This window comes from Stenella coeruleoalba (genome assembly GCF_951394435.1).
Source record: "Stenella coeruleoalba genome assembly, chromosome: 6".
NCBI classification, from domain to species: Eukaryota; Metazoa; Chordata; class Mammalia; order Artiodactyla; family Delphinidae; genus Stenella; species Stenella coeruleoalba.
Genome location: NC_137151.1, coordinates 119,011,613 through 119,024,783, shown reverse-complemented (window position 1 = coordinate 119,024,783; position 13,171 = coordinate 119,011,613). Strand labels below are relative to the sequence as shown.

Sequence of the window (13,171 nt, the reverse complement as noted above, 5' to 3'; positions counted from 1 at the left end):
ATGATAGGCACTCAATGGAGGGCCAACATGTGTAAAATGATGTTCTTGTGCAAGGACCAGAATAGATGGAATTTATTTACTTAGAGAATAATCAAGGGTGCAATAGAAGAATACACTGGGCTTAAGGAAGGTTTGTACATAGAAGTGAAAGAGTTTACCCTGTGCTAATCAAAACTACTGTAAAAAGACTTTCACCCAAACTCTCTTTGGAAAACATTGGATTTTAAAATTGTAAAAGCTTTACAGGAATTTATATGATACTCAGATGGTTAATTTTATGTCTCAACATGGAGGGTTTGGGGGATAAGACTAACATTTTATTTTAAATTGGTGAACTTTGAGTAAGCAGTTTGCCTTCCATAATGTAGGTGGGTCTCATCCAATCAGCTGAAGGCCTGAATAAAACAAAAAGACCAGCCTCCCTGAGTAGAAAGGAATTCTACAGCTGAGTGCTTTCAGAGACTCTGCTGGGTCTCTAGCCTGCTGGTGCATAGCAGACTTTGGACCTGCTGGCCTCCCTTAATGTGTGAGCCAATTCCTTACAATAAATATCTCTTTCTCTCTATATATATGCACACACACACACACACACACACACACACACAGCCTATTGGTTCTGTTTCTCTGAAGAACCCTGATGAATACATATTACAAAAAAATAAGTTACAGACAAAGAAATAAAAAAACAAACTGAGACAATACTACAGAACCTACCACTGAACTGCAAGTCTTCTTAGTTAATAACAAGTAGAATAAATCTCAGGAAGGTGTAAAGGAGCTAGACCTCTCCCATCTGTAACTGCAGGGGCAGGAATGGCATTCCACATCATAAAATTAGGTCAAAGACACTCCTCTGATAAAGTTTCAATTAATATTGAGAATATGTCTTTTTCTTTGGTCTAATATAGAGACTTGTGTGAATATTCAAAACTAGGACAGGTTGCTCTCTATCTAAACCTGCCTGTGGAAGTGTTATATACATGAAGAAATAGAAGACCTCTGGATTTCAAACATAACCACACCTGTGAGAAGTAATTTAGAGACTCAAAAAGCTTTATAATTCTGATTCTTACTTGATAAATTGTTCCCCCTTCTGATAATGTCTTAATAAACTTCTCTGTATTTCTAAAAGTTGTAAAGACTCAGCATTTTTTAATCCCACCATAAAAGGGTCATTGGAACTTTCCATTCTCCAAATATGCATCAGGATAGAATAAAATCCATTCCTTCACTGAATTCCTTAAAAAAATGTTTTTGCCCACTACTGGGCATGTGCCCTGGGAAGGCCATAGTTCAGAAAAAGTCATGTACCAAAATGTTCATTGCAGCTCTATTTACAGTGGCCAGGAGATGGGGGCAACCCGGGTGTCCATCGTCGGATGAATGGGTGGGGAAGATGTGGTGAATGTATACGGTGGAATATTACTCAGCCATAAAAAGAAGCGAAGTTGGGTTATTTGTAGTGAGGTGGATGGACCTAGAGTCTGTCATGCAGAGTGAAGTGGGTCAGAAAGAGAAAGACAAATACTGTATGCTAACACATATATGTGGAATCTAAGAAAAAAAAATGTCATGAAGAACCTAGGGGTAAGACAGGAATAAAGACACAGACCTACTAGAGAATGGACTTGAGGATGTGGTGAGGGGGAAGTGTAATGTGTGAAAAAAAAAAAAAAAAGAAAAAAAAAGTTTTTGCTTAAAGATAGCTGATTGAAAACAAGTGCTTTCCCCCTCTCTCACTGGAGAGTGCTCTAAAATGACAGTAAAGAAATTAGAGTCACAATGACAAAGACAAGGGGATTGGATGAAAAACTTAAACCAAAGTCTGAAAAAGAAAAAGTGGTCAGAGCATTCATCATTACTGCTGGTGGAGGATGCTCCTAGAGGTCACAGAGGGGCCCAGGGTGTCTTACAGGCCCCTGGGGAGGTAGTGGAGGTGGGGAAGAAGATGCAAGAATGAAAAGAGAGGGATTGTTTGAAAGGAGAAAATACAAAACAATGTGCTCCCCAACTCTTTCCTGACCCCACCATACAGAACTCCTGCATCCAGGCAAGAAACTAGAGGTTTCCTCTTAAGAAAAATGTAAACGACACAGAAGAAAGGTCTTCACCTTTGGGCATTTGGGATTTACCCAGCAAAGCTACAGGTTTTCAAGCCCATCTCATTAAATGCAGTTCCAAGCTAGCTTATCAGTGCCTCACCCTTAAGAATGAACAAACAATAACAGGCCACAGATATTTGTGGAAACTAACAGCACAAAGGGGCAGAACCAAGATGAGCAGAGAGCAAAAATGACTCCAGAACAAATAGAAATACTACGGGGAACAGAAGAGAGTTTCTAAAAAACAATTTTCATACACAGTGGAGAAGATATTATGTCCAGGATGCCATGAAGAAAAAACAGGAAAATAAGATAATGGGCCTGGAAATTTAAAGTGATTGCTGAAAATTTTTTTTTTTAAGTTTAACCAGGGCTTCCCTGGTGGTACAGTGGTTGAGAGTCCGCCTGCCGATGCAGGGGACACGGGTTCGTGCCCTGGTCCGGGAGGATCCCACATGCCGCGGAGCGGCTGGGCCCGTGAGCCATGGCCGCTGAGCCTGAGCGCCCGGAGCCTGTGCTCCGCAACAGGAGAGGCCACAACAGTGAGAGGCCTGCGTACCACAAAAAAACAAAACAAAACAAACAAACAAACAAAAGTTTAACTAAAATGGTCATAAGATAAAGACAAGGGAATTTCCCCGGCACATAGCTGGAAAAAAAGAAAAAATCCAAAGGAAAAATGAAAAGTAAATTTGAAACATTTAAATGTCTAAAGCAGTCATTCAAGTGTGTATGTAGATTCAGAAGTAAAAGGAAATGCCTAACAAATACACCCCCTGTTCAATCATTCATGTGTGAAGGCAAAATAGCTGTGCAGAGGCTCAGAAAACATTTTACTCATGCACCCTCTGTGTTGGTCACACGGTTTTCAATGCTCTATTTTCTTTACTTCTGGACAAAGGTAGGGTTGCACCTTCCTGCCTCCTTGGGCTGATGGGTGTAGCTTTGGCAGAAGAATTTGGAGCCAGCACCTGTGAGCCATGCCCACTGTTTCTCTGCTACAGTGGCTGTCATTTCAGATGGCGGCTGTTCATCAGCTAGAGATAGTCCAAGATGAGGGTTCCCTTAAGCAGCCGGTGACCCACTGAGATTTTAGAAATGTTTGTTCCAATAGAATAATCTACCCCATTCTTACTGACACACTGTCTGGAACAAATTATTTGCTGATACCCTATAATAAGAGAATCAGGAAATCAATACCAGCAAAGTTCTGTTATATCAATGAAAGAAGTGGAAGGCACCACTAAACCCAGTTAACATACTGACGTCTTAGACATAGAGAATGGACTTGAGGACACAGGGGGTGGGTGCGGAGGGGGAAGCTGGGGGGAAGTGACAGTAGCATCGACATATAAACACTACTGAATGTAAAATAGAGTGCTAGTGGGAAGCAGCAGCATAGCAGGGAGATCAGCTCGGTGCTTTGCGATGACCTAGAGGGGTGGGATAGGGAGGGTGGAAGGGAGGCTCAAGAGGGAGGGGATATGGGGATATGTGTATGCATATGGCTGATTCACTTTGTTGTACAACAGAAGCTAACACAGTATTGTAAAGCAATTACACTCCAATAAAGGTCTATGAAAAAAATATTGACATCTAAAAATTGTAAATTTCATTTGAGAAAAAAAAGTACATCTCAAAAATTATTTTAGAACAGTGATTCTCAAAGTATGGTCTGGGGACCCTGGGATTTTGTGCAAGACCCTTTCAGGTGTCCTCAAAGTCAAAACTGTTTTCATATAATACTAAGATGTTATATACCCTTTTTCTCTCTCATACTCTTACAAATGTATAGTGGATTTTTCCAGAGAATACACGGCCTGTGGTATCACAGTAGATTGAATGCAGAAGCAGATAGGAGAAACCAGCTGTCTTCTACAGAACTAGCTATTAAAGAGATTTGCAAAAATATGAAGGGTGGCTAATCTCACTAATTTAGTTTATTTTAGAAGACAGTTATTTTTCATAAAATAGGTCATTTATGTTAGCAGGTAGTGAGTTCATTATTAGTATTATTTTAAAATGATTAAATAAATATATTTAAGTGTTCAAAGTTCAACTTTCTAATATGGTAGATAGTAATAGGTATAACCTACATTAACAAAAACTAGCTCTTTGGATTCTCAATAATATTCAAAAATGTAGAGGGGTCCTATAATCAAAAATTTGAGAAGCCTTGTTCTAGAAAGAGGATATATACTGTATGCAGTAGTAAAAGTATAGTAATCTTAATCTAAAACTTCAGAGTATATTAAAAATCTTAACAATCTGGGCAAGTTAAAAAACTGAGTTAAATGATTTATTTCAAAGATGCTAAACTCAAATGGCATGGTTTCACATTTGATGCTATCAATCAGAGAAATATTGGGTTGGCCAAAAAGTTCATTCGGGTTTTTCTATAACATCTCATGGAAAAACCCAAATGAAATTTTTGGCCAACCCAATATATATTTGAGAATTAATTAGAAATCATAAGGGTAACAAATAGAGTCAAAATGAGACTATAAATCTTACAAAAGAATAAAAGTAAAGAAAACATACTGTTTTTCTTAAACAGAGAAAACAAAGAGACATTAGATATTAAAAGTGCCCCCAAAATTTATAAGCAAAAGATATATGTCATTTAAAACAGATTAACGCTTCCCTGGTGGTGCAGTGGTTGGGTGTCCGCCTGCCGATGCAGGGGGCGCGGGTTCGTGCCTCGGTCCGGGAGGATCCCACGTGCCGCAGAGCGGCTGGGCCCATGAGCCACGGCCGCTGAGCCTGCGCGTCCGGAGCCTGTGCTCCGCAACGGGAGAGGCCACAACAGTGGGAGGCCCGCGTACCGCAAAAAAAAAAAAAAAAAAAAAACAGATTAAATTACTATCTTAGAGTATGAATGAAATAAAGTACAAATAGAGTCTAACTACCAAAGACACACAAAAAACAAAGTGACATTAAAAATGTTAAAAGTCAAAAAATGGGCAAGTGACGTTAGACAAAGGCAAACAAGATAGAAAGCAAAATTCACAATATATGTATTTTAATAACAACATTTAAGACTGCTAATAGACAAATCTTTCATGGTCGTTACAAAATTTCACTTTCAATTTTTAACTCCTCAAGTATATTTAAAAAGATATATGGGATATAAGTTTTAAAAATTGCAAAAATATGTATTAATAACTCGGTCTTAAACACAAGAACATACCCTGAATTGATCTAAATAATAAAGAAAAATTGAATAGGTACATGTTCTAGCTATAAGACGATATTACTATAAATCAAAATTTTAAAACAAAAATTTTGTTTTAAGAAACAAATCTAACTTGCAGTGGTTTAAAAAGTTCATTTTTGGCTTCAGCTCTAACATTGCAAAGACCTTGGAAGTCATCACTCCTATCCTTACAAAAATAAAAAAGCTGAAAAAACTGAAAATCAATGAATTTCAGGCATGTACAGGAAAATTGAGGCCATAAGTCAAACTGTCACCCTAAAAACTGGATTGATAGACAAGTCCGGAGAATCACAGATGAGATCAGCTACCTGGAATGGAAGCCACTAGAGCCATAGACCAAAGGAACCCTTAAATGGTAAGTTTGATGACTTGCTGGAGGCTGAGTGTAGACTTACATGGGAATGAGAAACTCCTAGGGACCACTGGCTTAGGAGAGCCCCCAATCTTTTGTGGGTTTTACTTCCAGGAACCCCACCAGGTACTCATGGTGAAGAGCCAAGAAAAATCCTCTGCTCTGGCAGAGGGAGAGGGGAAAAGGAAACTTTTTAAAACAGCCCAGAGCATTCTCCATAACAACGGTCTGCTCTCTAGAGGAAAGCACTTTGCCCAAGCCTTATCTGAACTAGGGGAAGGTCAGTTACCAAAATCCAGCTCCTTCTAGGCTCTGTCTCATTTAATGGGGTGAGGGAAGGGGAAATAGCTAAGAAATCATTCTAAAATTTACAGTCCAGGAACACAGTTCCACTACAAGATTGAGATTTAATCATAAGATTAAAGCATGCTTTCTCTCCCTAGTACCCTACCACTACATCAATAGGGCTCCAGTATAATAATTGAGGATTACAGCTGAAAGAGCTGCAAGGCTCTATTTAATGAGCTCTTAGGGAAATCCAAAGAAAATAGGGGACACAAAATGAGAACACTAGAGGAATTTGAAGCCTCTGTCACCTAAAGCCAGAAAAAACATTAAACATGGCCCATCTCCTAGCCAGGTTAACATAAAACTTCACAGTAAACATTCATTTGCCTCAGTTTCTATTATCTGATACATCACATCTGGCTTTCAAAAAAATTACAAGGCATACCAAAAGACAAAAAACAGTCTGAGAGACAAAGCAGTCATCAAAACCAGACTCAGATATGACAGGTTTTCAAATTATCAGACAGGAATTTAGAATAACTATGATTAATTAATATGTTAAGGGCTCTAATGGCAAAAGCAGAACATGCAAGAACATACGGCTAAGTAAGGAAAAAGATGGAAACTCAAAGAAATAATGAAAAGGGAAATGCTAGAAATCAAAAACACTACAACAGAAATGGAGAATGCCTTTGATGGGCTTATCAGTAGATTAGACATGGCTGAAGGAAGAATCAATGAGTTGAAGATATGTCAATAGAAATTACTTAAAATACGAAGAGAAAAAGTATAAGGAGAAAAAAACACAACAGAACACAATATCCAAGAATACCAAAAAGAACAGATATACATAAGTGGAATACCAGAAGGAGAAGAAAGAGAAAAGAGAACAGAGGAAATATTGGAAGTAGTAATGGCCAAAAATTTTCCAAAATTAATAACAGACAACAAACTACAGATTGAAAAACCTCAGCAAACACCAAACTAGATAAATACCAAGTATCTATGAGTCATTTCATATTCAAACTGAAGAAAACCAAAGTCAAAGAGAAAATGTCTCCCCCAAGGAAGAGAGGGGGAGAGGGGTCAGGGAGCCTTACCCTTGGAGAAACAAGGATAACAATTACATCAGATTTCTCATCAGAAACCATGCAAGAGAAAATGTAGATAAAAATTTGAAGTGATAAAATAAAAAAAACCCTCCAATCTGGACTCTTATATCCTTTGAAATTAAGAATTCAGAGCCAGCACCTGGTTAACCATGTTCACTGTTTTCTCAAACAAACAAAAACTGAGGTAATTTATTGCCAGAAGATTTACCACGAAAGAAATGTTAAAAGAAGTTCTTCAGGCAGAAGAAAAATGATATGGGTCAGAAACTCATATCTACATGAAGAAAGGAAGAGCATCTGAGAAGGAATAAATGGAATAAAGGAATAGGAATAAATAATTAAAAAAATTTTTTCCTATTCTAAGTTGATCTAAGAAATAGCTGTTTGTTCAAAGTGATAAGAACAACTATGTGATTGATAGTAAATGGATAAGTGAAATGACAGACAGCAGTGTTAAAAAGGACAGGAGGAAGGAACTGGTGACATTTTGTTGTAAGATGCATGCACTGACCATGAAGCAGTATATTGTAATTTAGAGTGGACACGGCTAGTTGTAAATATATATTGCCAGCTCTGGGGAAACCAATAAAATGCTTTAAAAGAAGTATAATCAATATACTAAGAGAGATGAGAAAATGGAGTCACAAAATGCTCAATTAAAACCAAAAGGCAGGAAAAGAAAGGAAGAAAAAATAGAAGCAAGTACAATGAATAAAAAACAGTTACAAATAAAAAAACAGTTACAAACAGTTATAAAATACAAAAAACAGTTACAAATATGGTAGATTTTAATTCACCATATGAATAATCACTTTAAATGTGAATGGTCTAAATACACCAATTAAAAGACAGAAATTGACAGAGTGAAAAAAAATAACACCCAACTATATGTTGTCTTTAAGAAAGCCACTGTAAATATAAAACACAGATAGGTTAAAAGTGAAGGGCTGAAGATATGCCATGACAACGTTCATCAAAAGAAAGTTGTGGTAGCTATATTAATTTCAGAGAAAGACTTCAGAGCAAGGAAAATTGTCAGAGACAAAGAGGGGCATTGTATAAAAATAAAGGGTCAATTTCTCCAAGAAGATTCAGCAATCCTCAAAGTGTAGGCAACTAACGAAATAGCATCAAAGTACATGAGATAAGAATTGATAGAACTACAAGACGAAATAGACAAATCCATTCTTGTTGTTGGAGAATTCAATACGCCTTTTTTAGTAATTGGTAGAACAAGCAGGCAGAAAGTCAGTAAGAACACAGTGACCTGAACAGCACCATCAATTAATCTGATTTAACTGACACTTATAGATTATTCTATTCAACAATGACAAAATATACACACCACTCAAGTTCATGTGGAATATTTACCAAAATATACCACATTCTCAGCGGTAAAACTCATCTTAACAAATTAAAAAGAAAAGAAATCAGAAAAACTATGTTCTCAGACCACAATGGAATTAAAGTAGAAATAACAAATAGAGTTGGAAAATTCCAAAATACTTAGACTAAACAGCATACTTCTTCTCAAGCATACTTGAGAAGAAGTCTCAAGAGAAATCTAAAAATAACTTGGACTAAATTAAAATGAAAACACAGCTTAACAAAATTTATGGAATGCAGCACAAAAGTGCTTAGAGAGAAATGTGCAGCATTCAAATGTATGTACCAGAAGAAAGATCTAAATCAATAATTTAAGCTTCCCTCTGAAGAAACTAGAGAAGAAGGAGAAGTTTAAGCCTAATTCAAGCAGAAGAAAGGAAATAATAAAAATTAGAGTAATAATCAATAAAATTGAAAACAGGAAAACATTAGGAAAAAAATTAATGAAACCCAAAGCTGATTTTTTTTAATCAATAAAATTGATAAACTTCTAGCCAGGCTAACAAAGAAACAAAGAGAAGACAGAAATCGCCAATTTAGTCCCTATTGGTCCCACGAATATTCAATCACTATTAGTCCCACGAACATTAAAAAATAATAAAGAAATAATACTATGGACTACTCTATCCCTACAAATTTGATAAAAGATAAAATTTGATAAAATTCCTTAAAAGAAACAAACTGCCGAAACTCACACAGAGAGATAGATCAGAGAGATAGATGATCTGAATAGGCCTATATCTATTAAAGGAATTGAATCAAAACTTAACAGCTCTCCAAAAACGAAAGTACCAGGCCCAGATGGTATCACAAGTGAATTCTACCAAACCATTTCAACTATAATCTCTTCCAGAAAATATAAGCAGAAGTAACACCTCCTAAGTCATTCTATGAGGTCAGCATCACCCCACCCTCACCTCTCAGTGCCTTTCTTTTCCTGCCTGGAGGCCAAAGGTTGGCTGGACTTTGAGCTCCACTGGCTCATCTTCCCATCTCTCAGGTACAGGTGGGTAGCAGAGGCGGGATGCACTGTCAGCCTCCAACAGAAAGGGTGCTGGGCGCTAAGGACCTGCAAGGCTGCACCGCTGCCAGTAGCAATGCCACTGCCTTCTTGGGGCCCAGCCAGCACCAGAAATAGCCCCAGCTTAGAGGAGTTTTCACACATTTTAATATTGTTTTAATTGTTACCAACAGTAATGATTGATGATTGACAATAACATCTTCTCTTTTTAAAAGTCAAATTTCCCTCCTTCTCTAACCAGATGTGTAATACATCCCAGAATAGAAAAAAGCACCTTCTCCCTCCCTGCCTGTTTGCATTCATGCATGTTGAGCCCCATCTACTTTCAGTTCCTCCTATTGGGTGTTCAGAGGTCCTGAGTTGACTCTCAGACTCAGGGCCACACAGATGGGCTCTGACAAAACTGGTCCCCCCACTACCCAGAAACTAGAAAAAGGTTTTACAACAGTTGGGAGTTCGATTTGGATGTAAATTTTTCTGAAAAGACTTTTACCTACAGACCTGTCTTTGGAGGTAGGGATCAAGGAGGTTATGGGGGAAATGAGAGGGCTCAGAGGCCACAAGGAATCATCCAGCCTTGTAGCAAGCCCCAGAGGGACCAGGGAATTCCAGCAGTGCCCACCCAGCTGCATGGCAGTTACGAGAAAAGAAGGTGATGTGAGTCAGGGTGTCCTTAAGTTTCCACTGCAACGGCTGGCTAATCCACTGCAATTTTTGAAATCTTACTTCCTCACTGTTTATTGATTTGTCATCCATTCTGTTTATATCTATAGAATGAGGCTGGGAAGACAGAAATAATGAGTGTAGATGCCAGCCTTAGGAGAGATGCTGGACACAGGAGGCCAGGACTAACCTGCCGCTGATGGGGGTACCTGTACTTGCCATCTTCTCCTTAGGCCACAGAGCTGGCCTAAGATCACTCTTGATTAGATTTTCACTGCCTCTGTCCTTTCCAGGAGCTCTGACAAGAAAGTTTGCCCATTGATGGATCCTTCGGGTGCGGCTCCTAAAGGGTAAAAGGAAAGTGAAATAGCTGAGCTGTGCGATGTGCCTGCACCAACAGGCTGGTCTTCTCTCCGCCCACTCTCAGCCCCGGGGGGTGGGGTGGGGGGAGGAGCAGGGCCATTTCCTGGCATCCACGGAAGAGAGGGGACCACTTGTTCCCGCAAAGGAAAGGGGGCAGGAAAGTCTCTTGAACTCAAACAGATCAAATTTGCTTTGAGGTGACATGGCATAGTGGCGACGGGGAGGAAGAAAATGCCACGTTTGCTCCTGCGTCTTGCCAAGGTGACTGTGAGACGAAAAATGAAAAAGGCAGACATTTCAGATCTTCTCTTAGGCCCATGGGCTGGCCAAGCACAGTAGTGAGCCTGGACTGGACGAGTTAGACCCAGTGTTCAGACACAGGACTGGAGAGAGCCGAAATGCTGGGGAAAATATTCTTCAAATTTCTGGAAAGCAACCAGAGGCCAGAAAGAACCCTCCCAATTCCTACAACCAGAAGGAAGTGCTAAGTTTGGGCAGAGAAGCCTGATGTGCAAGTCTAAGTTTTCTTGAATATGTGGGCATTTTACAAATGTAGCCAGGAGTGCTTGGGAGAAAACTGAGCTCCAAATAGTCACAGAAATCTCAAAGAAAGTGACGGGCTTCTCATTAGATGGGGAAAAGTTTGGAACTGAGACTACCTACACCTTAAAGAACCATGTGATGATGCTAGCTAACAAGTGTGTTACATTTATGTTTGTACATAATTTTTTCACTTACACCCAACCCTCATTTTGTAAAGGATTTGAAGCAACTGAGAAAAACACACTACATCAGCATCAAGTTGAAAGATAAAGAAATAGGAGCAAAGCACAAATAAAATAAATAAACAAAACCAGAAGACTAGAAATCCAGGCAGGACAATGGGTCAAATCAGAGATGAACAGGAGTCAAGGTATCTGTAGAATCCAAGGTCTTGGTCAGGGCCGTGGGCCAAAGTAGGTGAGAGCTGGGAAGCCTCAAAGTAGTATGTTTCGGAAGTATGTTCCACTGAATTTGTCTTCTTCTGGCCCATTATAGATGCGCTAGAAAATTTGCATAAATATGTTTGCCAAGTGGAGGGGACAAAAGATTTCTACCCTTCTGCCCGTGTCTCTTCTCTTTCCCCCAAAAAAGTGAACACACATCTGGCTGGGACAGATTCCAAATTCCAGCACATGATGAGGCCAATGGGCAGTGTTCGTGTGCCTACCAGCTGCTACACACACGTGGGACTGCCTGCCTCTCTCTCTCCCTCACTTTGGTGGCAAAGAGGCTAGTAAGCTATGTCTCCGTTGGACACCACTGTTCCCAGCTTTGGGCCTCCGTTGGGCACAATGTCCCCGACAAGGCCTGACACAGACTAGACCAGCTGACATAAATATGCCAGCTTCTTTGCTTATGAGCACAAGGCCTTTGGTGTTCCTCAGCTGATGGTGGTAAGACTAGGACTTACAGGGTATTCCTGTCAAATTTACAAGAAAATCTTACTTGGCAATATCCTGCATTAGCCCAGATAACGATAGGAACTGTAGCTTCTGTTTTCCACTGTCTTTTTTTCTCTGTGTTCACTAGAGAATCATTCTCTCTGGGATAAGATCAGGGATGCCTGGACCAAGCCCACTGATGAACCATCAGTTGATCCCTGGCTCCTAATGGAGGGGGGGAGTTGTCTCCTTTTTGTTGTGGAAGACCTGAGGGATGAGAAGATTCTGACCTGCCTCCTTGCTCTGTTCTCCCACCCAGATTTAGGTCAAGTAGGTGATAATCTCTGAAGGCGAGTCAGTGCTTTCTTTCCACCTGAAAAATTTCTTTCCACTTCGTTAAGTGTGCTGAGATCTGACACTTGGAATATAGGTGTGAATTGCAGAGTCCTGATCACAGTCCAGTGCTATGAGTTAATTTGCTATTAACTCGCCATAGTCGACCAAACTCCCATCTTTGAGCGCTAGTGGGATGCTCACTACCAGGTCACATAACCCATCCCAGATGGATCACATTTCTGTGAAGATCTGTTGCCCACAATTCACTCTCTGCTACCAACTTTTTAATCAGTTGGGATTTGGAGGTACAAGTAACCAAAACTGACTCAGACTAACTCAGACAGAAAATCAATTTCTTAGAAGTATATTGGGTAGCTCAAAGAATTTATAAGAAGGCTGGAGGACTGAGATCAGAAAATAGGCAGTCCAGGCAGAAAGGTCCTCAGCCCAGGTCACGGTATGTGGCCATCGATTTGACAAATGTGTTCTTTTCCATTCTGATTAAAAAGGAGGATCAGAAACCATTTTCCTTCTCGCTTGACAGATAAGATTATTCATTTACAGTTTTGTCTTGCGGTTATATGAACTCGCCCACCCTTTGTGGTACCCTAGTCCCAAGAGATCTGTATCACCTGGACCTCTCAAAGAACATCACATGGATCGGTTATGTCGGTGACATCCTGGTGATCAGACATTATGATGAGCAAAAGAAGCCCTACATCAGAAAGTGCATGCCGTGTGTTTTCATTTATGTAAAACTTGAATACAGGCAAAACAAATCTGTAGTCATAGAAAAGCGATAGTCATAGACATCATAGATCAGTGAGTGCCTGACGCTGGCTTGGGGAGGAAGCTACCTGCAAAGGGCACAAGGGAACTTTCTGGGGTGATGGAAATGGTCTATATC

The 13,171-nt window shown here is 39.6% G+C and overlaps 1 protein-coding gene across 7 annotated transcripts in view; it reads right to left on the bottom strand.

Moving 5' to 3' along the window:
• Window positions 1-13,171, bottom strand: part of LOC307187956 (nuclear body protein SP140-like protein) — a 77,872-nt gene that overhangs the window by 63,660 nt on the left and 1,041 nt on the right. For all 7 annotated transcript variants that reach the window (XM_079924551.1, XM_079924552.1, XM_079924550.1 and 4 more), the window contains exon 2: window positions 10,332-10,484. In XM_079924551.1, the coding sequence (XP_079780677.1) occupies window positions 10,332-10,363 (32 nt within the window). In that variant the 5' untranslated portion in view covers window positions 10,364-10,484. The remainder of the gene's footprint in view (window positions 1-10,331; window positions 10,485-13,171) is intronic.